At 38.3% G+C, this 25,361-nt stretch overlaps 1 protein-coding gene across 2 annotated transcripts; it reads right to left on the bottom strand.

Moving 5' to 3' along the window:
• Positions 1-13,624: 13,624 nt before the first annotated feature.
• LOC147821780 (calcium/calmodulin-dependent protein kinase type II subunit delta-like) lies at positions 13,625-23,395 on the bottom strand. 2 transcript variants are annotated; one of them, XM_087199307.1, is made up of 5 exons: positions 23,212-23,395; positions 20,879-20,973; positions 18,526-18,754; positions 15,645-15,694; positions 13,625-15,510 (listed from the first exon to the last, which is right to left on the bottom strand). In XM_087199307.1, exons 2-4 carry the CDS (start codon positions 20,907-20,909, stop codon positions 15,691-15,693), a joined length of 264 nt encoding a protein of 87 aa, XP_087055433.1. In that variant the 5' UTR covers positions 20,910-20,973; positions 23,212-23,395; the 3' UTR covers positions 13,625-15,510; positions 15,645-15,690. The 2 variants fall into 2 exon arrangements, with proteins under 2 accessions (XP_087055433.1, XP_087055432.1); XM_087199306.1 differs by having other exon boundaries at positions 13,625-15,694.
• Positions 23,396-25,361: the final 1,966 nt, after the last annotated feature.

Raw genomic sequence — 25,361 nt, 5'->3', positions numbered from 1 at the left:
TCTTTTTATGGCTGAACAATAGTCCAATGTTTGGATATATCATACTCTGTTCATACATACAGTAATTGATGAGTATTATGGTTTTTTCCTACATTTTGGCTATTAAATAAATACTACTGCTGATAAAAATCATATGTAAGTTTTTATTATATATTTCAATCTTATATAGGTATGTAATTGCTGGGTAAGTTAGAGTCATACAACTATGAATTACAGAACTATCAAACTGTCTTAGTAGCTTGGCCATTTTACACTCTGTTTTGGTTTCTGCTTTTTGAGATGGGGGGGGTCTCCCTATTTAGTTCAGTCTGGGCTTGAACTCACTCGGTAGCCTAGGCTGGCCTGAAATTTGAGGCAATCCTCCTGCCTCAGGCTCCTGAGTTCTGGGATTACAGGTGTGCTCCACCAGACCTGATTCATTTTACATTCCTCTCAGGTATGTATAAGGGGTTTTTATTTTCCACATATCTAAAAGTATTTATTTTCTGGCTTTCTATTATAGTGAAAGTTCAGCAGTCTCTCCTAGTTTCAACATGCATTCCCCTAAATAATACCTATATAAGAAAACCTGGATTTGCAAGCATAATTTGTTCAAAAAACATGCTTATAATCCAAAGCACTTGTATATCACAGTAAATGTCCCCTATAAACTCAGATAATTCATTCTACAACCCAAAAATATTCATATAAAATGATTACAGTACTGTTACATAACAGAAAATAGTAAAAAAAATACAAAATATGAAGGAAAATAGTTAACCTGCACTTGCCTTCAAAAATCTTTGTGTAAGAGAACAAGAGAGGAGGATTTTGTGTAGAAAGACTTTCACTATCACCAATAGAATCACTGCTATGGGCTAAATGGAATCGTTTTCTTTTTGTGCTTCTTTAGTAAGGAACATATCCAATGACACTTCCTTTTGCCTTCTTTTGAGGATTTAGCAGAAATGTGACATTGACTTGTCATTAAACAGATTTGTCACTTGCACTGCTTCACCCTCATTTGGGTGGTGTTTTTCTACAAAATTTTTCATTGTTGCCCACATTTTACACATTTTAGTCTCATTTGAAGAGAGGGATTTCTCCACCTTTTTCTCCTCCTCCTCTTCTGCAGATGAGATCTCCTCCATAACTTCTTGATGTTAGGAGATGATAGCCCATAATCCCAGAGTAAGGAGGGGAGAGAAAGAGAGAGATGGAAAAACCACTGGCTCACTTGTGAATGTGACACTGGGCCTCACATACTACTCGTATTACAAGACATTACTCCTTTATCAAGTTGAAATTTATTAGAAATATTTGCTTGTCTTGCAAACCACTCACAGACAAGTTACTCACAATCCAAGTTTTTGCTATATACCTACACACATATATGAACTCATATGTAGGCATATTCAGATGTATGTATATATGTATGTAAAGTATTATCAAAAATACAACAAAAGACACATTGCTATGAATTCCCTTCAAGATTCTACCTCTGCCTTCAAACACACTTATCTCAGCATTCTTGCCACTTTCTGAAGCAGTTCTGGAAGTCCTCTTTCATGAGTGTAATAAGTTGTCCTGTTGTGATTGCCTCAGTTCTCTGAGTCAATTTAAAACATTGATCTTTCATGGTCATTTAGATTGTAAGGAATGACAGATCCATTGAAGATGGATGAGGATACATTGTAATAGTTTTTAGACAGAAATTTCTATCAATATTTGACCAATGACTGGTAACCAAAACAGCGAATACTTAAATTTTTAAAATTTATTACAGTAAAAACATACATTGCCTTTCATCCCCTGAAAATGCTCAGAATACTCCCCCTTACTTTGAAAACACTTATCCCATCATCATGGCAATGTGTCTTTTACTGTAATACGTTTTAAAAAATTTAAATCTTTACCACATTTTTGATCACTCTTTTATGTTTATACACATTCTGTTTTCTAGCCCTTGCCATATACATGATTTGAAAATATTTTCTTCCATTCAGTGGTCTTCAAACTTTCTTGATATAGTAAGTCTCTGAAGTATGAATGAATTCTGTTCCAGCAGAATGTTTAAAAGTCAGATTTGTTCATAAGTCCAACAAAATGAGTCTTATACAACTTTGACACAAAAATATAATACAAAACATAAAAACAAAGTACACATAAAAATATAGTAATTACTTGATGCTTTTGTACTACTGTACACTATTGTACTGTACAGTAAGCACATAGGAGCACCACTGTGACAATGTCTGGCACATGAACTACTTTCATGATTTGCTCACATCTATGAATGTTTGTAATGAGAGGTATGTTTATATCAGTGAAAGTTTGCAACTGAAATATTTGTAAGTCAGGGACTTACTGTAATGTTCTTTGAGTCAAAAAAGCTTTATAAGTTTGATACAGTTCAATTTATCTACTTTTTTTGCTTATGCTTTCTGAGTACTCTGTAAACAGCATTGAGCTTTAATCTCCCCTAACATTCCCACCAAAATAAACACACATATACATACATAAAACAGGCATCACAACTAGGCTAACATTACATACAATACAGAAAACATTTATAACACAATTTGGTAAACTTTTATACTTTTATCCACATAACCCAAAAGTTAAGGGCACAGAATTTTCCCAGTTATAAACTCTGGTGCTGCTATCACCTGTGTTGGGGAAGTAGAGAAGAATAAAAGGTCATCTCCTAAACCTGGAAAGAGCAGAACTCCAAATCTCATTATGATGATTTTTCCATGCCAGCTGGTGAAAGCACAAACTCTTCCTGGGTTTGTATGCTCCCTGGGGTTACTGCTCTACAAACTCTTCATTTTTTCCAGCCTCATTAATCAATGCTCAGCTGAAGACTCAAGAAAGATCCTCTGTGATCCCCATCATGTTTGTTCCTGGTTCTCTACCCTTCAGCACAAGGTCCTGTGAATAACAGCTTCTTGGAGCTGGCCAATCCCCCCTTCCTCGTTGTGCTCAACTCAGTTTCCTACTGTCCATGTCTGTGTTCCTCCCGCTTGTGTTGTAGACTGCACACTGTTTCCAGATAGCACACTGGATAATCCCAGATCCCCAAATCTGAAAACCACTGTTTCATGTAATTTGTATGCTTTTCAAATTCAGTCAAGATGGTTGTTGCGCCTTATAACTAGATGTCCCCCCACACCCTTTAACACACAGGTCCTTGATGGATACCCAACATGCAGACTGTGACGGTACTGGAGCCTTAACTGCCTTTTCCACTTCTGCCGTCTCTTCACTGGATGGTGGAGTTTTCCAGAGGCTCCATGATATATGGTGATATCAATATTCTGGGCACTCATGGGCAACGTACTTGTGTATTTTTGTGTCTTAAGATTTTTTTAAATTTTAATATGGTAAACATCAATACAAATACACACACAAAAGCTTTATGAGGTAATTATAGTATTCAATGATTCTAGAACTATAAGTTGTTTGTGAAATATTGCTGCAGGTTTTATAAATTCCTCCTGTTTCTATACCAGTTTTGCTTTCAAAAAAATTTTTTTGTTGTTGTTTTGGAGATGGAGTCTTCTGTGTTGCACAGGGTGGGCTGAAACTCAGGATTTTCCTATTTCAGCCTCCTGAATTGCCAAGATTACCGGCTGCAGCCACTCCACATAACTCTATTATAGTTTTTAAGTGGCAATGATTGATTTTTTTACTTGATTGGCTACTAGATTGAATGGAATCTAGTAACTGTCATTAATCTTGTATTCTTGGAAATTAGACATATCTTTCTGTTTCTTTCTTGTATTATTGCTACTATCAGTAGGAAAAAACAACAGCTAGCCAGCAATCCCAGCACTCAGGCAGGATGAGGCAGGAGGATAGCATGTTCAAGTTTATTCTGGACAATTTAAGAACTTAGTGAGACTTTTCTAAAAAATAAATAAATGAATAAATAAACAAACAAACAAAAAAGCCTGGATGTAGCTCAATCCAAAGGTCCTGGGTTAAATCTCCAGTACTGAAAAGTGAAAATAAAACAAACAACAACAAAAAAATCAGTTAAGAGGGAGTTATCTGGGATAATGGATCATCTGAGTGCTCATGTCATTCTTCCTAACCTTTAGTTCTAAAATTGATAATCCAGGGTAAATTTAGCATTTCCCCTTAGCTTAAGTAGTAATTAAGAGCAACCTATATGATATCTAGGAAATTGATGTGTCTATTTTAAGGGGCAAAGTGAAACCACAACAAACAAAACCAGAAGCTAAGCAACAAGGTCCATGGATGGGGAGATGTGGAAAAGAATGTTTCTAGGTATAAAGAAAAAGCTGAGACCAGCATTTCAGAATGACAGCCATGACTAACAGCAGTCTGCAATTTCTGTCCTATGTGGCTCTTTGAACTTGGAGCCTGAGCCAAACACATGAAATAAAGGAGCTGCAGATGACAACTCAGGACATGAGATGAGGAAACCTCAGTTGGATCTGAGATTAAAATCTTCTTGAATTGTCAGGTGTAGTGGCTCCTTCCCATAATCCTAGCACCCATGAGGCTAAGGCAAGAGGATCACCACAAGTTTGAGACCACCCTGGGTTACATAGTGAGATCCTGTCTCAAAAAACAAAAAAGGGAACAAAAGCAAAATCCCAAATTTGCTTGGGTATGTAATGTCATCTCTCTGATCATTTCTCGACTATAAATCCTGTTTCTGTGAGATTAAAAGTTGAGTGAATGACTCAGAATTTTCCCCTCTGGCAATTTTCCTAAGGAAATAATCAAGTATATGCAAAAAACCAAAAATAGTTACAAGAATGGTCATTGTTTATTGTTGTTAGTATAAAATAAGACAAAAACACTTGTTCAGCAATAGGTGGTTGATAATTTGCATATCACTTAGATAAACAGACGAGTGTGGAACTGCCAAAAGTAATTTATTATACACTGGTAAGTGTGACGAGCAAGTTCCGTAAGACCATTATAGCATGATCTTGTTTTGTTACAATTATGCAATCAGGAGAGCAGAGAATCCCCTGCCTTTCTGCTCGTGAGGAAGACAGCATTTTTGGATCTCTCCTGTGGAATCAGCCTTGGAAGTAATGCTGCCCAACAAGTGCAAAAGGGCAAAGGGCAGCTACAAAAGAAATCACATGTGCCAAGAATTCGAGAGGACATTCGTGCTCATGGAGCACAAGAAAAGAAAGTCCATCTTTTTGTGACCTGGAAGAGTTAACTTTTGTTTTTGGGAAGATGTGTGCATCTTGGGAAGATAACTTTTTTTTTTTGTATTAGGAGTTGTACCTGTGTTTTTAACGTCCATATACATATATATATATATATATATATATATATATATATATATATATATGAGGTGGGTGTGGTCATGCACCTCAGTAAACAGCACTCAGGAGGCTGAGGCAGAAGGGTTTCAAGTTGGGCTACATATCAAGTTCAAGGCCAGCTCTTCATAGCCTGACTGTGTCTCAAAAACCAGGAAAACAAAAGAGGATATGTGTGAGGGCCACAGTGATGTGTTTAATGCAGAAGATATATGAGCTTAAGGCTTTGTGCTGTTGAGACCTGGGGTTTCCCAAGTTTCTCTACCCTGTCCTCATTCCCTTATTTCCTCTTTCTTTCCTGCCTGGGTCCGCTGGTTAAACAGAGAGATCCCAGTCACCAGGCCCAGGTGCTGCTCTGGCCCAAGGATGGTTCTTGGGGACTGAGTAATGATTCAGTGATAAAACCTGTCCTGAAGTGAAGAGAGCCTTCTCTCACAGGAAAAGCTCAACCGCTCGGATCCGCCCTAATGATTTTTTTGTTATAAGCATGAATCTCTCAGGTGTAGAGGACCAGGTGAGGAAGGAGGTATCAGCCTACAGTGACCATCTTCCAGGAAGGAGCTTTGCCTTTCTGGGGACACTGTGACCACAGTGCCCATCACACAGCAGGAATGTGCTTAATGTTTCCCTGCCAGGAAGGAAACTTTATTTTACCTTTCCCATTCATTGTCTCTGATTCTCAGCTGAATGCTTGTTCATAATTCTGAAGTGGCTCCTTTTCAGTATATTTTTAGATGTGCAGGTGAGATAGACTAGGACATGGCAAAGGCTGGATGGGGAAGTGTGTGTGACCTGTTGTGTTACTTTTCTCTCTACACACTCAAAGTTAAAGGGGAAAAGACTTACAGTAGAGGTTTCAGTCCATAATTGGCTGGCTCCAAGGCAGGCTGGCAACAGGTCATGGTAGACAGAAGGTAACAAAAGCAACAAGGGACCTTAACAGCATCTTTCTACCCCTTCTTATTCAGATTACTTAGGACAGATAGTACTCACACCATTAATCTTAGTACCCTTGAGCCTAGCATCACACCATGAATCTACTCCAGAAAAAGCCCCATCTGTGACTGTATGAGGCTATGGGGGGACATCTAAACACAAGCCATAACATCTGTTAACTACAAGATCCGAGGTATATGTGCAGAACAGCTCCCAAATCCCTGCACATGGACTTCTAAGAACTCCAGCAGGTTTTCAACAGGAAAACCTGGACCTAACATCAATCATCCTAAGGCATGACATCCAAGCACTGCCTCGTGGGACCCAGATGTAGTTCTCCTGGGTTACCTTGAGATTTAGATAGCATAAGAAGACACTTTGATACCATGAAGACTTTGCTATCATAACTTTCAATGATAGCCCATGCTATGTTTTCTAGATGCAAGGTGTACTTCTATGTTTTGCTCTCACCCTTTCTATTTACCTGGTCCAAGCTTGCTCTGAAGAGCCAGTTTCTCTTCATTTTTACTTTCTTGAATAAACTTTGTCACTGGTTTTTGCTCATTTCATTCAATTCTTTGAGGAGAGAAGAACCTGGACTCCAACTTGTCAAGGCTGAGCTTCCTGGGGCTCCCTAGATGGGGTCCATTTTATTCTGGCAAGAGTGAATTCCCCAATAAAGAAAAGACATGGAGACAAGATACATGAAAGCAGCAAGAGCAAGTGAGCCAAAGCTGCTTGTCTTTATTCATTCGGCCCTTATATTATGAGACATAACAAGGCATACAACAGCTGTGTGTCCTGGCATGACCACACTGCACATGTGCAGTGGTCTACACTAAGTCATGCTTGCATAACTGTGTCCTGTTATGTGCATGGCCCTGACGGTGGGGTCATGTCCTTAAGTGTCCTTAGGTGCCCTCAGGCTTTGAGTCCATCAGTGGTGGTTCCCCACACAACTCCAGAAGGAGAGGCGAGCAATTCAGAACCTGGTAACATTTAATTGGTGAGCCACTTTTTAGAAACAAGCTACTCAATAACACAGGCATTTGCATATGTGGATATTACAGATTCCTTCATTATTTAGTAGAGTGCACTGGATAATTTTCTTATGACTTAGGGAACTTCATTGTCACTTTTTGTGGGGAGGAAGGTACTGGTGATTGAAACCAGGGCCTTCACACTGAATATTTTTGATTGTTTATTATGAGGAGTCTCACTTCATCACCAAATTGCCCAGGCTGTGCTCAAACTTGAGATCTTTCTGCCTCAGCCTCCCAGAGAGCTGGGATTACAGGCATGGTGTCACTTTTAAAATCCTCTTAGGCAGTTCTAGAGGGAGTTATCTCCTCTGAGCTTCAACAGCAGAGTTGCCGGGCCTTTGGTTTGAGAGTGAAAGGATGCTAAGCCCAGCATTAAAACAGCAAAATGTGAGTGGAAGGTAAATTCAGACTGCAGGCTTTTGTTGGGCTGTATTGACTCAGCGGCCATCATCAGTAGCAGAGTGAGTCACATATGGTGAGCAATGACAATCCAGACACGAAGGAGCACTGTACACACAGCACCACTTAATCACCAGTCATTTAGCTATACACTTCCTCCCACACAGCAAACTGACTTTAGGCTGCGGAACAGGTTCCGCAGATGAACTAAGTGCTCATTCTTCTGTTCATGGGCTGGAGCAGACAGGTGGGTGGAAAGTGAGTAAGACTAGTGATGTTTACTTGGTTGCTAATCCCCACTCCCACTGTCCTACCTTATTTACTGAAAGGAATAAGACAGAATAGCAGAACTGGAGAAAATTGATCACTAAATATGGTTTCAGGCACCAAGAGGTCTATACATTTTTTTATTTTTTTAAGTTTTCTCTAAAGTGAATCCAGAACAGAGAGGGGTATCTAGAGCTCTTGGGACAACTTCACACAGAGTTGAGTAAGTGCATTTTCCTGTCCCAGAGAATTAATGCGATGAAAGAATTCTCTGGCATTGCTGGAGCACCTATCAAGAGAAGGCATCAGGTAGTGGGGTTCAGAGTTTGCAGAAAATAACAACTTATTCCCTCACATTTTAATTACTTATAACTAAAGAAGCAATAAAAATGATTCTTTTCTGACTTTTCCTCTGTACTTATACTAGACAATGTCAGTTTCTAAACTCTTTTCTTTTTTGACAAGTATACCATATTTTATTTAGGGAGTCACTTGTATGTAAATGGACCTGTAGGGTTGTTGTTAGCATTTTACTATTATAAACAACTTATCATGAACATTAGTGTGCACTGATCTTGCTGTTTTTTGGTTTTGTTTTTGTTTTGTCTTTCTTAGTACACATTACAGTACATAATGATCACATTCCTCCTGGGGAATTGGTACATTTACATAACACATCTTTATGCTTTTCTCATCCCTTCCACCTCCCTCTCTTGGTCCCTTTCACTTTTGCAAAGATCTAGCTCCCTATTTTCTATTATCTGTCTTTTATTTTGCTCTTTATTTATATTTTGGGTTTCTCATGTAAGAGAAATATGTAAGCTTATGTGTCTGATTTATTTCACTTAAAAATACGGTCTCAAGATGTACATATTTTCCTACCCACAACTCAAATTTATCCTTTGTAGTAGAGTAGTACTCTGCTGTGTAAACACCATATTTTTTAATCTATCCATAAATGTCCTATATGATGGACATACAGGCTGTCTCCAAGATTAAACTATTATGTGTTGTGCTGGTGTAATCATGGCTATGCATGTGTCTTTAACTCTTCCAGGAAGATACCCAGAAGGAAAAACTATCGAAAAAGCTATCCCATCCAACCTGTCTCAGTAACTACCCTTCCCTGAACCCCTCATCAGTCTTAGCCAAATGGGGGGTGATGTGTGAGTGGCTGGAGAAGGGAAAGGGGGAGTGGAAAACAGGAGTCCCTCTTCCAGTAGGCATGTCCCATTTGAATGTGACACTAGGAAACAAATCATACATTTTGAGGACCTTGAGGACTCTTCATTTGGATGATATAATTTTACCATCTCTTAACGGCAGAGCAATGGAAAGGATCTGGGTTTTTTTTTTCTTGAGTTATGGGAATGAACAGCCTTGGGATTGATTTGTCTCTCTCATCTCTGCAATGACATATTTTCCTTATTATTTAAGATGTATGGAATTTAGTGGTCTGTTCTTTGCAGTCTTAAAAGTTCTACATTTGTCCACAGTGCTACCACAGTTTTTCTTCCTTTTTTGTTTTTTCAATAATTCAGATGTAAGTGGTTTACATCCTGGAGATTAGATACTCTGAGGTAACCCATGTTGCGTACATAAGGAGCCTCAGCTCTCTCAGCTGTAGAACAGAAGAGCAGGGAACTCACTGATCTGTTGAGTAGGGGCATAAACAGATGCCAAGGCTGCTTCATTTCTTGCAGAGAAGTAGGGAGTATGGGGAAAAAGTGATGGAGGTGGAGGAAGGTCAATAAAGTCTGAAATAGTTGGTAGAGAGAGGAAAAGAGAATGGATTAGCACAATATGATTTCCAAGTAGCCTTAGGGGTCAGTTAAGGGAGCAGAAGATCATGAATGTGCAGAGACCTATCACCATGGCCTGGGCTTGTTCCAGTCCCATTTGGCCACCAAAGTCTGAGGCCACAAGCAGTAGACATGGGGTGTGGGTGCCAGGACCAAGGGGTGAGGCACCCACAGCCTTGAAAGGAGCTGGCTTGAATGCAGCCTAGACTATATTATGTGTTAGCAGCTGAGTCAGCCCTATGGTCTACATTCCCAAACATCTGGCTATAGAAAGAAAATTCCTAGGACTTATATAAATATTTCATCATTCTCCTGGCACTGCCTGTATAAATCCAGCAATAAAAATTGTCTGGCGGTTGTTGGCTATTCAAGACTTTGAGGATAGGACCAATGTTTTTTGTTGTTGTTAAATTCTTTTATTGGTACATTTTAGGTGTACAATACAATTACATTTCTCATTGGGAATTGTACCTTTACATAATGCATCTTGGTTCTTATTTTTTCCCCATTCCTAGCCCTCCCTTCACCCCCCCCTTCCCTATTTACAAAGACTATTTCCATTTTTTCCATTTCTCATCATTTTTCCTTTCCCTTCTTTCCTTTCCCCTGCCCTTCCCACTACCTTTACCCCTTTGGACCTTTTCTTCCTATTTTGCATTATTGATTATTCATTCTAATCATTGGTACATTTTAGGTATACAATATACTGACATTCATCATTGGAAATTTGCACCTTTACATAATCTCTCTCGGTTATTTTTCACCCTTGCCCAGCCCTCCCTTCAACCCCTCCATTCTCCCTATTTACAAAGATTTTGTTCCTAATTTTCAATTTTCTCATATTAATCCCATTCCCTTCTGGATAGGACAAATTAAACACATTTTATGGTAAGACAGCAATTGATCTTCCATTAATTATTTCATTAACAATTAATAGTAGTGACAGGTAATAAACTGTATTTCAGAAAAAAACCCTGTTTTTTGTTTTTAGACAAGGTCTTGCTATGTAGTTCAGACTGGCTTTAAACTCACTATGTAGCCAAGATAGTCTTGAACTGGTGGCAGTTCTCCTGCCTCAGCTTCATGAGTGCTAGGATTGCAAGGGATTACAGGCATGCACCATCATACCTGGCTTTGATTTTCTTTTTTGTGGACCTCTTTTTAAAATGAAGTCAAAATATATGTAAGTATTTTAGCTACAGAGACCTACAGGAAGAGAGCTGCCTAAGTGGTAAGGTTTAGGGCTGGCTCCTAGCATCCTTCCTGAAGCCCACATGCCCATACCTGTTCCCTGGGGCTTGAATGCCAACAGTGGGGCTTCTTGAAGAAAGGGGTGGAACACTCTAGTGTCAATGGAAGTCTGTGGCAAACTCCAAGAAGCAGCTCATTTGTGGGTGTGGGTGGTGGTACAGTACCCGCACCCTTCTAACAGGGACAGGAGCTCTTCTATTGTGACAGTGAAAGTGGAGGAGAATGTTGTAACTTTCCAATAAATTAAGCCAGAAATCATATTTTTCTTTGAGGCACTAGGGACGAAACCCAGGGCCTGTCACTATGTAAGTGCTTTACTACTGACTTACAGCCCCAGCCTTTTTTAAAAAACTTATTTTGAGATAAGATCTCAGTAAGTTGCTCAGACTGGGCTTGAACTTGAGATCCTCCTGCTTCAGCCTCCTGCCACCATACCTGGCCAGAAATCATGACTTTTATATAAAATATACAAATAAAAATGTCGGCAACTCATTAAAAATGTAAAAACACTTTTTATGGACAAATTAGAAATATTACATCTATGATAAGCTTTAAAATGCAAATTCTTTGGAGGTAAGATTATTGCCTAATCTGTTACCAATCAATTTACTTTGAAAAAATCAAAATTTTTTTTCTGATGAGAAAGCAGGAATGCTGTAAATACTTCCTAATGTTGTCTGTTGTCTGTCACAGGCCAAGAGTTACGACTGCATATTGTTCAGACAATGGGCACATACGGAGGAGTGTTATTGTTAATTACAAGTCAATTTGATTAAGAGGTGCCTAGCAGATTAGTAAAGCACACTTCCTGGTGTGTCTGTGTGGTCATGGGGTGTGACTTTGGGGATTGTCCTTTCCTCACTGGTGCTTTTTCCAACTAGCTCTGCTGCCTGGCCATCATGAACCAGGCAAGCAGCTTTGCTCTACCATACCCTTCTACCATGATGGTTCTGCCTTGGAGCCAGCTGACCATGGACTGAACCTTCTGAAACTGTGAGCCAGATAACTCTCTTCTCCTTCAAGATGTGTATTTCAGGCATTTGTCCTGGGAAAGCTAATAAAGTATATTTATGATAATCTTATTATAATCTTTTATTTTCCTTCAGACAGGACCTCAGCATGCTGCCAAGCTTTCTACCTTAGAAATCTATGTTACATTTCTGTGGTGCTATGGATTGAACTCAGGGTCTTGTGAACAGTAGGTAACAAGTGCTCAAACACTGAGCTACATCCCTAGCCCTCTTTATAATCTTTTGCATATTCTCTTTTTTAATCTGACAAAGGAGACACAAAAACTATGACATGTGTATAGAAGTCAGTAAAATTTTATTTAATGCAATCACTCAAAAGTTGTGTCTTTGGTTTCTTCTTATAGCATGTATATTTCTTTCATTTACACAGAGATGGAAATTTTAAGTTACTTAAAATTGTTATTTCTTAAAACCTTCCTAGAATATACTGATTCACTCCATTTCATCTTTTCTACTTTCAGGAGGATTATTTCCCTCCCTCAGCATCTTGTCTTTCTGTGGAGACCCTGGAATACGAGCATATCCTTAGCAATAACAGAAACCCTACACAAGGAAGCAGCCCATAGCAAAGTAAGTTATACATGCCCTGGAGTCAGGGAGGAATGATAACAGCTGAGCTATTTGCATTAGTGATTAGACAACTGTAACTCCTATCATTTGATACCTACCACATAGTATTCTATCTATATAGATAGTAGGCTATCTGTACCCATTATCTCTAATCCTCAGGATCTCCTTATTAAATTAGTATATTTATTCTCCTTTCACAAATATAGAAACTCAGGTTCAGTGGGAAGAAGGAATTTGCTCAGATTACCAAGGCCACCATGACAGGGACCAACATGAAATCCAGGGCTATGTAGTCACACCCTGAGATTTCCATCTGTAGTCTGGCCTCAGTTAATGACTACTTATTAACAGGGTCCACCTTTCTAACCCTAGTTTAGGGTTAGGGATGCACTAATGAGGACACCATCCATGACATTATATACCAGTAAATACAAATAAAGATTTATTTTTCAAACATAGTGGCTGGCCAGAGAGGTGAACACTAATTATTCTGCAACCATGGTTGGAAAAGAGTACACAGAGCACTGCCTAAGATTTACAGGAGTGCTGATCTTCTAATTCACCTCACTGATGAGTCCATAAAGCAAGGGGAGAAGAGTCTGGCTAAGAAAGAAACACCACAAAGAAATGGGAAAGAAATTGCATGTGGTGCTTTCAGCAAATAGAAAGAAGCTAGGTCTTCCATCCTCTCCAGTTCAAGGCGTTGGGCTGCAGGGAGTGGTGCCTGTGTGTGTGCTGGAGAAGAAAACACTGATATGTTCTATGGACAGATATGGACTACCAGGGAGCATTCTGGTAACCAGGTGAAGGATGGGTCATAGGACTCCTAGTTAACTATTTTGTTCTCAGCAAAATTTTCCCTCTGGAGAGACCACTGTTGTGTGCACAGAGAACAACTAACATACTGTGGTTGCCAAATGCAAATTGTTAGGTACCAAATGAAATCATAGCAGGCCACACTGCCCGTGGCCCTCACCAGCATGCACAAACATGGTTCCTCTTCCTAAGAAATAAAGATGGACTCGGTGTCAGCAGAAATCACAAATTTATTAACTCTTAAATATATCAATCAGTCATTTACCATTATGGCAAGAAATATATACAGTATTCCATGGTAAACTGCAGTGTTTCAAAATGATAAAGATAATATATGTGTAATTCAGTCGTGGTGCAGATAACAAATCACGATTTCCTCACATCTGAATGTGGAAGACAAACTTGATCTATGGTAATACTTCAAGACCACATGCTAAGTTAAAGGTGTAAAAAAACACACCACTCTACACCTATTTTTTTTCAATATATGTATGCCACGTATAGCTGCTTCACAAAAAAGTAAAAGAAATTAAAAAGGGAAAAATGAGGCCATTACATTTCACAGATCTCATTGGCAGGTTAACATGGCTCAATACATCTAGTGTATATATTTATTTTAAATATATATTGTTTTAAATTGTATAATAATTATCAGAAAAGCTTCAACCCATCTACCATACATCCACTAGCAACAATATCTAAGGTTATTAGTAATCAACACAGAAAGGTGAAATGTGAGAAAAGAGAGAGGGTTGTTTTGTTTTTGTTTCTTGCTTCTGCTTTTAAAAATAGGCTTCTGAAGACTGCAAGTAACTATGATTAAAGTAACGCCAACAGAGATTCCATGCACTAACAGCATTTCAGGGCAGAGAAAAAGCCTCGCAGGAAATGTGTCAACAGAGGAGAAATGAGAAGCACAAAGGAAACTGGTACATTTCCCTTTTCTTTTTGTTTTAAACTGGAAAACTCTAACTCCTTGGAGGAAGATGATACTGTAACTCAAGAGGGAAGCTATAAACAGCCCAAGTAACAAAGATGAAGTTCAAAACACTATGAGAATGGAAAACATTCGTGAGCTCTCTAACTTTAGCAAATGAGTTGGTGACAAGGCAGGAGGGGCCCTTGTAGCCCCTAAGGTGGAAAGAGTGAATTTGTACAGAAATCCCAGTGGCTCTCAACATGGTGTACCCTGGCAACAGTCCCAGTAGGTGAGGCTCATTAGTTAAGTAGGGACATCCTTGCTGTTAGTGCAAGTTCCAAGGATTCAAATACCTCCAACATAGTTAGAACACCTACGTCCCAACGGGAACTTAAGCAGAATTGAAAAACCTTGACTTAAAATCTTGAGCACATTTTGTTTGAAATGATCAAACATGCTAGTTTAGCTCCCTCCAAAATGCTTTGATTTTTATTTTTATCTTCATTCAGCAAATTGGATTTTTATTCTTTTCTTACACCCTATCTATCCACTCCCCCCCCCAAAAGGAACAAAATAAAAAGAAAACTAAACACTGAAAAGTCAAAAGAAAAATAAAAAAGGAAGCAAACAAAAGGAATAAAGAAATAAGATAAAATTAAGAAAACAGAATAGATTGGAGAAAGGAAAATCAATTCAGTGAATTCACCAGAACAGTGTGAATATGTGAAAGTGAACAAACTTGTAAATTATGAGTCTTTCCAGTTTACACAGTTTGACCAAAAACAACATGGCTTTCAATGGCAGCAAATCAACCAATTCTTGTTCTTACTTTCATATGATATTTTTGTCTACTCATCAACCCACTTTCATCATGTAACAGCAAAGCTTTCAGTGAAAACCACCCATTTTAACCAGGGTCACACCAGGAAAATGAAGGTATATTTTTTAACCTTAAAACAAAAAACAAGCCGAAATAGATTAATGGCAAAAAGTTTTTAAAAATTTACATTTCTCTTACAAATTGTCATTCAGAGAACAATAATTTTTTAAGTCTGTTATATCTTGGCATAAGCATAGAACCTTGATGAATATGTTGTACCTGGAATATTGTGGAATTCCTTTGTCTGATCTCCCCTCTAGTTTGCCAACAGTCACTGAAGTGTGCATTGAGTATCTCCACTGTGGAAGTGTAAACAATATACAAGAAGGAATAGATGACAAGATAATGCATCGCATATGCAATATGTGGAGGACCTTCACAACTTCATGCACTCAAACATGCATGAAGAGGAGAGGATGGCTGAGGGAATCACCTGGGTGCCTTGTGAACAGAGAATGTAGAAGTGGCACTGTGGATGATTAGCTGGAAGGAGAAAAAAGAGGAAGAAGTAAGTTACATTATCTCACAAAATGTCACCAGGGTGCTTTGCCACAGATGTGACTAGGCTATGACTTTATAACTCAGTTAAACATCAGACAACAGTATATATAAGATGTCTTTGTGATCATTATAAAACTAAATATACCCTGTTAAGTAAAGACAATATTAAAATAGGAAATCAGTGTTATTTCTTTGTTCTCACAAAACTAATCTAAACATAAAGAGAAAGGGTCCCAGACATCAGTTACATTATTAAATCTAAGTATACATTTTGAGCAATCATATTTATTGAACAAATTTAATAGGTTAATATTATCATTTGGTTGAATGAGAATCAAAGTTCAAGTTCATCCTTAGCTTGTGTGTTACTCTTAGATTCCTTGAAAAATCAAAACTTGAAATTGATGCAACAAGGAACATAGTATCAAAAGTGGAGAAAACATAATTATTCTTTATTATTTATTTATTTTTGAGACAGGGTCTCGCCAAATAGTTCAGGCTGGCCTCATACTTGTTTTGATCCTCCTGCCTCAGCCTCCTGAATACTGGTATTACAGGCATGCATTACCACCCTGGGCTACAGAAAAATATGATTACTCTTATTTAATCCTTTCAAATAACAGCTGAAAGCACTTTTTTTTTTTTTTTTTTTTTTTTTTTGGTATCAGGGATTGAACTCGGGACCTTGGGCTTGCAAGGCACATGGTGGAACCACTGAGCTAAATCCCCGGCCCTGAAAGCACTATTTTTAAAAGCTTTTCTAGGGGTTAGTCTTTGAGCAGGGAAATATTCACAACAGCACCACACATATCTGGATCCTAATCCAAGTTTAAGAAACAAATCTTTAAAAATTACATGGGCATGGATTTAATCACAGTCAACTTTCAGTTATCCTCCAGAATCACCTACTTTGTGTGCTTTAAATTTCAGCTTTACTTCTTGTGGCCTGTCCTTAGGTCAACTACCATTACCTTCAGTCAGGCATAGCCAGTTTATCTACATATTAGTCATAGCCAAATGCTTACAGGAATTGCAACTTCCAGAAAAATAGTCAGACACCAAAGGATTCTGAAGCTTAATACAATATTAGTCTGGATAATTGAGAGTTGTCTGAATCATCTCAGACATAAGCAACGTTTGATTTAAAATGACACAATCCAAACACTGAAAAGGGGATAGACCTTTAAAATAAGGGTTATGCTGTAAAATAGGGCTGATAATCAAACTTTGGGGCTCATGCAAAACTGCTATGGATTTGCAAAGATCTTGTATTTCATGGACAAATTCAGAGCACAGATCCTCAAAGGGAAGGAAACAGCCACGTAGCTTCTAGTCACCAGCTCCAATCACCAGTGTCATGGAGCAAGGTGCTAATTACAAGACCCACATATGAATCATTTTCAGGCCTTAGATATTTTGCTACGAAGAGATGCCTCTTGAGACGCTCTCATTCACATTTGGAACATAGGGTGGCCTATTAAGGCCCACTTAACTCCCATGGCATAAAAGGAAGATTTCTTAAATAGGGTCTATCTCATTGACAGTTGAGAGAATTGCAGAACAACCTAATGCCCTGGTACTGTAGGAATGTAATCCTCTCTACAGTAACTGGCCATTGTAGCTCTATGGGGTAAAAAACACACAAATGCACAAAAGCTAGTGTCTTCATTATCTTCATATTCCTTTTGTATTTTTTCTTAATTAGATGGCTATTGTTTTGGAATGAATTTCAAATTATTCTTTTATGTTTGTTTTGTCTTTGTTGATTTTTTTTAAAACAGATCTAACAGTGACATTGTTATTAATGCTATGGAGAAGGCCTTTAAAAGCCACTGTGGTAAGAAGTCTCTGGAGTGAGTTGAATAACTGTTTGTATGAACTTGGTCAGCAGTGAGCAGCCAAACTTCTGAGTCTAAAGTCCCCTTCTTCTTTTCTTTCTTCTTCTTCTTGTCCCACATCACTCATGAAATCTGTTTCCCATTTGTATTCAACTCTTTACTCCAGTTGACACTAGTTTTCCTTCTCCACAATGATCTATTGCTCCTTTGCTTCACATGCTCCTTTAGAAATCTATGTCTCCAAATGCTACTTGTCATTTAAGACCTTGTCCAAAATCTCTTCTATGTAAAGTGTACATTCAAACTATCACTACCAGTTTGCTACAGTGTTTAGTGATTTCACTCTAAAGTTGCGTGTAAATTTTGAAATTCTGTTCTTATGGTGCCAGTGATTAGCTGTTTTCTAAACAAGAATAAATGTTCCTTGAGGGTAATGTCTTCTGCCTCACACAGGTGGAACACAGGGGACATGTATAGTAATATTGGCTTAATTATTGACTGGAAGACAAGCATGATGTTTTAGATAGAGTGGTGAGGTGAGAACACATCACAACACCTGATACTTGCTTTTTAGATGTTGTGTTACAAATTTTTCCAAATGTTAGTAACTGAGGCCAGGGAGGTAATCTATGAAGCACAGCGCCCAATACCCCATAGGCTATTCTGGAAACTTGGCTCTATGCTTTTTTCTTCACATTCCCTTCTTTTGCCTACTGTACTTTTTACACAACCCTATGACATCAGCCTGATACAGCAGTTTCTAGTTCCCATCTAAAACTAGTATGGATTGCTTTACGGCAAGTTTCAATCCCCAATGGCTGTGCTGACTGATCTTCCCAGGAAACTGCAGATTTCCTATGGAGGCCTTGGTTACAACCACCAGCACTGAATAACATACACCAAACTTTTAACAATGGTAGAAGGAGCTGACCATGGTTATATTGACAAAAAAGCTGACAGCCTGGGAATATTTACTTGATGGGTACGGTGGGTGACCCTGAGCGATGAAAATGAACATTCTGCCACTTTCCATCCCGGCGGTGCCACACACGGGTCTCTTCTGATTGCATGGTCTTTGGCATCCCGCTGCCATCCATGTACTGTGTGAGCCTAATGTATGCTATGCAGGCAGCATCGTCCCCTACCAGATGCACATGGGGGTTCAGGATGATGGTGTGGATTGGTTTACTGCTTTTGGACAAAGCTGAAAGAAAACCACATGAAAATAAAAAAATTAGTTTCTATGTAAAGTAAACCAAAACCAGTAATAACTTCAGTAGCAATCACATGAATGGGGTGCCACTCATTTACTCCTTAGTTAACTAAAAGTCTAATTATTTGCACTAATCTAATTCTTGACACTGTACAAAGGATAAAAATTAGAGAATAAAAGTAGATAGTTTTAAAAATTTCTTTTACAAGTACTTTTTATGGTACTCTGGGAAGTTAGCTGATTGGGGAAAAGCTAAAGAGATTTATGTATTCATAAAGGGAAGTGTTAGAAGCAGAAGTTGTCACACAAATAGAGGTGGAGAAGGTCTGGCAAAGGCGCATGAAGTAGTTTTGGGATATTCAGGGGATAACTTGCTAAGGCAGCTGACAGGATAGCTTCGGAGTGGTGCTGGGTTTTGTTGGCTGGTAAAGAACATGGGACAAAGGAAATATATCAGGTATCAACCATGGAGATCAATACCTCCAAGAAAGACTGACCCTAGCACAAATGTATTTCTGTATCTCATCCATGTTTCTTCCAGGCAGCAGAGTCCATTTCATGATATTTTTTCCATTAGTGATCATTTACTATAAATCCACAATTTGGTGTTGGCCATGGACCCTGGTTCTGACCTTGTATCTGTCTGTGGACTAAGCAAGTCCTCATTGGGCTCTAGTTATTGGTGTTTTAAAAGTGACTACCCATTCTATATATTAATTGATCACAAGATAAGAGGATTTAGTGTACATTACTTATTGATGATGTTTCTCTCTTAGGTCAATGACACAGGTTGTAGTATTTTAGCTGTTATCCAAACATGCTTTGCACTCTCAGAAAACAGCTATTCAAATTAATCAGAATATTATCATAGTCACATAGAAAGAATAACTCATTATAAAGAATATGTACTTATGGAGCATAATGAAGTGTTATGCTGAAATGTTAAATATTAAAATAGTATTTAATGGGTTAATAAATGATTTTACTAGAGATGAGATAGTGTTGCTTGAGAGTTGCATGGAGGTGACATTCTGAGATGCTATCAATCAGAGATGTAGAATACTGGAATATGACAACGTTTACTGAAGCTTTGTTAAGATGATTTTATCATATAATTTTTTGGGTTTGCAAGCCTAGTATGTAGAAGGAAAAGTAATTAATTCAGTACACCTTGACTTAAAAAACCATGCCAAGATCTCACTGCAAAAAAAAAAAAAACTGAATTCATTTCACTCATCATGTAAATACAGCATCTAATGTCATTAGGGGTAAGGAAAAAAGAAGATGGATAAAGGGATTTACACTGTTCTTCAGGATCTGCAGGAGCTTTTCAGAAGCTTCCCTGAAATGTGGCTGTTTCCTCTGACAGCTTTTAGTGGGCTTTTAGTGGTCAATTCGCAATTAAATTTGCAATTAATTTGCAATTTTAATTCACATTTACCTGATTACTTAGCTTTGTTTATATTTTATTTTGAAAATAAGTACCAAATATGCTTCACAGTGCTATTCTATGTTGAACAATTGAGTATGCTGCAATTCTTTAATCTTTTTTATATACTAACCATTTTATAAAATTTGAAATAATATACTTTTTGTAACATTATATAGCTCATTTTATACATTCATGGCACTTAATGGATATATTAGCAATTCAAGCAACACTGTTTTCTTTTGTAGAACTAGGGATTGAACCCAGTATCTTCTCACTGAACTATGTCCCCAGCCACTTTTAAAAAATAAAACATATTTGAGCCAGGATCTTGCTACGGTGCTAAACTGGCCAGGCTCAGTGAGGTCCTCCTGCATGAGCCTCCTAGAGAAGTGGGATTATAGGAACACACCACCACACCTGGCTCAACTTTACGTTTTGTGCAAAGGCAAATATTTTTCAGGACAACAGAACTTTCAGGTCTCATTATCTATGTATCTATGTATCTAATACCTATCTATATACCTATACATATAATTTTCAACTCCAAAAAATGTTATGGTGTAAAATGTTGGATGAAAGTAAAAATTCTCATGGTAGAAAAAAAGCCAAAGAGTCTGCAAATTAGGGAGAAATTAAAAGGAAAGTTGAAAGAGGTCTGTTATTGAATTCAGAAACCAATGTACCATTTTCAAAGTAGAATCGGTGAAAGTCCATCCCTTCCACTAAGTTTCCCAAAGCTTCAGGTTCAAAGGCAGTAAGGCCTGGGTCACAGATTTTCCTGTAAGAGAAAAAATAAAGAAAATAACCAATAAATAAATGTTGTAATATGATTTGTTTCCTGTGTAAATATTCTTATGAGACAGTGAAGAAAGAGCCTCTAAAAATCACTAAAAATATAAAGTTTCAACTGAAGACCTTGGTTGGCAAGGTGGATTGAGCAACAGATTACAAAAAGACATTTTGCAGAGAACTCTGAGAGGGACAAACTAATGTAACTGGTTCAAGCCTGAGAGTCTCCCTTTTAAACTTTCTACTTTTTCTGAGGTGAATTCTCCAGTTTTTATACCTCTTGACTTAAGTTAATAATTTTTAAAACATTTTCTAAGTCCTAGTTCAAGTCTAAGAAACACTCCAAGTCTATCTTTCATTCTAGAACTGAATACTTTTGGAATAATTTTTGATGGATGATATCTTCTACAGTCACATCAAAAATCTATATTATAATTTCCTTAAAGAAGGATATCACATCTTATACTTTCTGGAAATATCCACAAAATTTAATTGAGCTTGAATCTAATGTTTACTTTACTTTCCAAAGAAAAATGATAGACAGTTCAAATAATAATTTACCTTTTAATTCCAGAAATAGAAGTCAGTAAGTATATACAAAATTCTAAATATCTGGAGAACGCTAATGGTATTTCTCTGGGGAAATGTATGGGTCAATTTTATTCAATAAAGAACTATTACACATCTACATGTAGCAGATATTCTTTGAAGCAAGCAATTATAACATAACAATTAATACCAGAATAGAAGTTAACCCAAAGTGCTCAAAAACTGCATTACCTATAGACAGTAAACAGGAAAGATTTAAGAGAAAAAGATGATCTGAGTTGGGCTTCTAAAGATAAGGGAGAGTTTTCCAGGTGTGTGGAAGGTGAGGGGCAGTAAGGGGACAGCACACACTGTGGTATACTACTAAGAAAGCACCAAGTATATTTGTGGACTGATATTTAGTTGTTTGATGTGTTGAGAACTGGGCTATATATGCAAGCTTCATAGACGAACCAAAGAGGATCATTCCCTTTGGTCAATGATGATCAGGGTAGGCTTCTCAGAGAAGGTGGCAAAATCTGGATTTTGGAGAACTAGAAGGAGTTTACAGGGTAGACAAAAGAGTACAGCTCAAAAAATTTTGACCTATTTGCCAACTTTCCCCAAAGGTCAATACAGTGGATGGGGCCCTATGTAATTTCATATGGAAATTCCCTTTTTAGAAGGCAAACTTTTTAAACTATTCAACAGAAAAACACATTTCAAAAGTCTAACTTAACAATGGTTCTTCAAAGTGCAGGACTGTTCACAGAATGTGGGACTGGAGATCTCTACAGAATGCTTTTAGGGTAAGAAAGCATAGTACATATCTCATGTGGTAAGGGAGGCCTTAAAGGCAGAGGTGAGGGTAGGATTATAAACTTTGCCTCACACTGCTTGTTATACAGGTATTTTTATGCTTGAGGCATATATATCCTCTTAGAAGGATATATATATATATATATATATATATATCTCCATCCTAGATAGATATATCTATAGGATATCCTAAATATGCAAAGGCAAATATTTTTCAGGACAACAGAACTTTCATTTCTCATTATCTGTCTATGTATCAATGTAGCTACATATGTATCTATCTATTTAATATCTATCCATATACCTATACATATAATTTTTCACTCCAAACAAAAAATGTTATGGTGTAAAGTAGGATATCCTAGATATCCTATAGATATACCTATTTAGGATATATATATATATATATATATATATATATATATATCTCCTTAGGTATATAGATATATATCTTAAATATATCTTATCTTTTATATATATTATCTTTAAGAAATATCTGTATCTATATATCTATATCACAGATAGACGTAGATAGATATAGATATTTCTTAACCTCAAATCCACATTTTAAAAAGCAATATGCTTTTCCGTTTTCTGTGTCTTTTCACACATGGACTGCTTTCGCTGGAATGTGATTCTCTCACATGGCCCTGAGGGTGTTTAGGAAGAAATTTCATTTACAAAGAAATCCTCAATGCTTGGATGGGAAGTTGGCCTGGTGCTAATCTTAAACACACTGATTTTCATTTATATAAAACTACTGTTGACACCTCAAATTTGCTGTTAAATACACATGAATTCAGATACACTGAAGAACCCATGCATGGAGAAGAAACCTCTACCCTGGGTGTGAAAGTGAAATGTGAGTGCCTATACTCACGTGTAAGCTTCAAAGTCCCTGTTGTTTATTGCTTCGATCAGTTGTTCAGTGACTTTGATAATCTCTTGCTTTCGTGCTAAAGGCAAAAATACAGCATTGGGTGAGAATAAAGAATTACAGCCATAGAAAATATTACTCTAATAATGCTACTTTCCTTAAGCAGGGTGTTAGCATTTATGATACATGATGTTACTTTCTCCATAATCCTGCTGTGCAAATTGCAAAGAACAATAGCATCTACCTGTTCCATGAGTCCTTAGAAACCAGATTCTTGGGTCTCTTAGCCCAAATCTGCAGATTCAGAGTCCATTTGAACAGGGTGCACGGGGAACCCTGGGCACAATTTACCTTTCGGAGTCTCAGTAAGGCTACATTCTATTGGTTAGAAAGCAAGTCACCTGGAAGATCAGTTTAGTTTTTAGTATCTTTATCACTTTGACTGACTTTCTGAACACTTGTGTTCACCAGTAACAAATTGCGTTATTTAAAAAACTAATCTTAAACTTGGCATGGCGATATATATCTGTAATCCCAGCACTCTAGGAGGTCAACACAGAAGGATCACAAATTTGAGCCCCATGCAGGAAATTCAGTAAGACTTTGTCTCAAAATAAACGTAATAGAGGTCTGCCCACACCCTGCCGAGGTCCCCAGTCCCGCGGAACACGCCGAATCAGCCCGCTGCAGACAGGCAGGTCTGTGCACACCCTACCGAGGTCCTGAGTCACGCGGAAGACACCGAATCACCCCACTGCAGACAGGCAGCCACCTGATTCCAAATTACCAAGGCGCAGAGGACACCAGACCACCAGACCAAGGTACTGAGTCCCACTGTTCCCGGCCCAGAGGTAGGGGCTTCTGAGCCGTCGTCCCACTGCTCCTGGTCCAGAGGAAGGGGCTTCCCAGTCACCATCCCTCCCGCTGCTCCCAGCCCAGAGGAAAGGGCTTTTAGGCCACCTTCTGTCCTGCTGCTCCTGGCCCAGAGGAAGGGGCTTCGGGGCCACCATCCCTCCCACCACTCCCGGCCCAGTGGGAGGGGCTTTTGAGCCACCATCCCACTGCTCCTGGTCCAGAGGAAGGGGTTTCCCGGCCACCATCTCTCCGGCTGCTCCCAGCCCACAGGAAAGGGCTTTTGGGTCACCAACCCTACCGCTGCTCCCGTCCCCTGTCCCACCTAACCCAGCTCAGAGGAGGTAATCCATGCAGGCGCTAACAGCACCCCACCCCAGTCGAAATGAAAAAACACGTAAATAAGTCTCAAAACCAGACTTCCAGATCACCTACAGCAACCTCAAAGGGAAATGAGATGGAACCCTCTGATACTCAACCACCTGGACCCACTGAACTGGCAACAAAAGGGGATCTGGAAAAAATGAAATCAGAAATAATTTCTCAGATAACAGGAGAAATGGTGCCCTTAGTGCAAGACATGATTAATAAATCTAGAGAGGAGCTCAGGAACATGATGGAATCCCAACATAAGAAACAAAAGGAATCCATAAAACAGATGCAAATAGATTTCCAGGACATGAAAAACTCCATTGAAAGTCTACACAGCAGAATGAGCCAGTGTGAGGACAGAATTTCAGATACAGAAGATAAGATTGCAATTAGTGACCAGGAAAAGAAATATTGCTTCAAAATTATAAGGGAACATGAGAAATCAATCCAGCAGCTGCTAGATGATGCCAAAAAGAATAACATAAGACTGATTGGGCTCAATGAAGAAACAGGAGAGAGTGCAGATGACATAAAAAATCTCTTCACAGAAATAATGGCAGAAAACTTCCCAAGCAGGGGAAAAGAGCTTCACATACAGGTAAGTGAGGCATATAGGACTCCAAATAGCCTTGATCAAAAAAAATCTACCCATAGGCATATAATTGTTAAGATTCCAGAAACACAACAGAAGAACAAAGTTCTTCTGAGAAAAGAAACAAATCACATACAAAGGAAAGCCCATCAGAATCACAGCAGACTTCTCAACACAAACCATCAAGGCAAGAAGAGCTTGAAGTGACATATTCCAAGCCCTAAAAGAAAACAGCCTCCAACCCAGATTGATGTACCCTGCAAAACTATCTTTCAAAATGGATGGAGAAATAAGATACTTTCATGACAAAGAGCACCTTAGGAACTTCGTGAATACA

The sequence above is a fragment of the Heterocephalus glaber genome, unplaced genomic scaffold (assembly GCF_053883595.1).
Source record: "Heterocephalus glaber isolate CG9 unplaced genomic scaffold, H.glaber_assembly_v1.0 deba00001694, whole genome shotgun sequence".
Lineage (NCBI taxonomy): Eukaryota > Metazoa > Chordata > Mammalia > Rodentia > Bathyergidae > Heterocephalus > Heterocephalus glaber.
The sequence above is the reverse complement of the archived record's forward strand: the minus strand, read 5'-3'. Positions and strand labels throughout refer to the sequence as shown.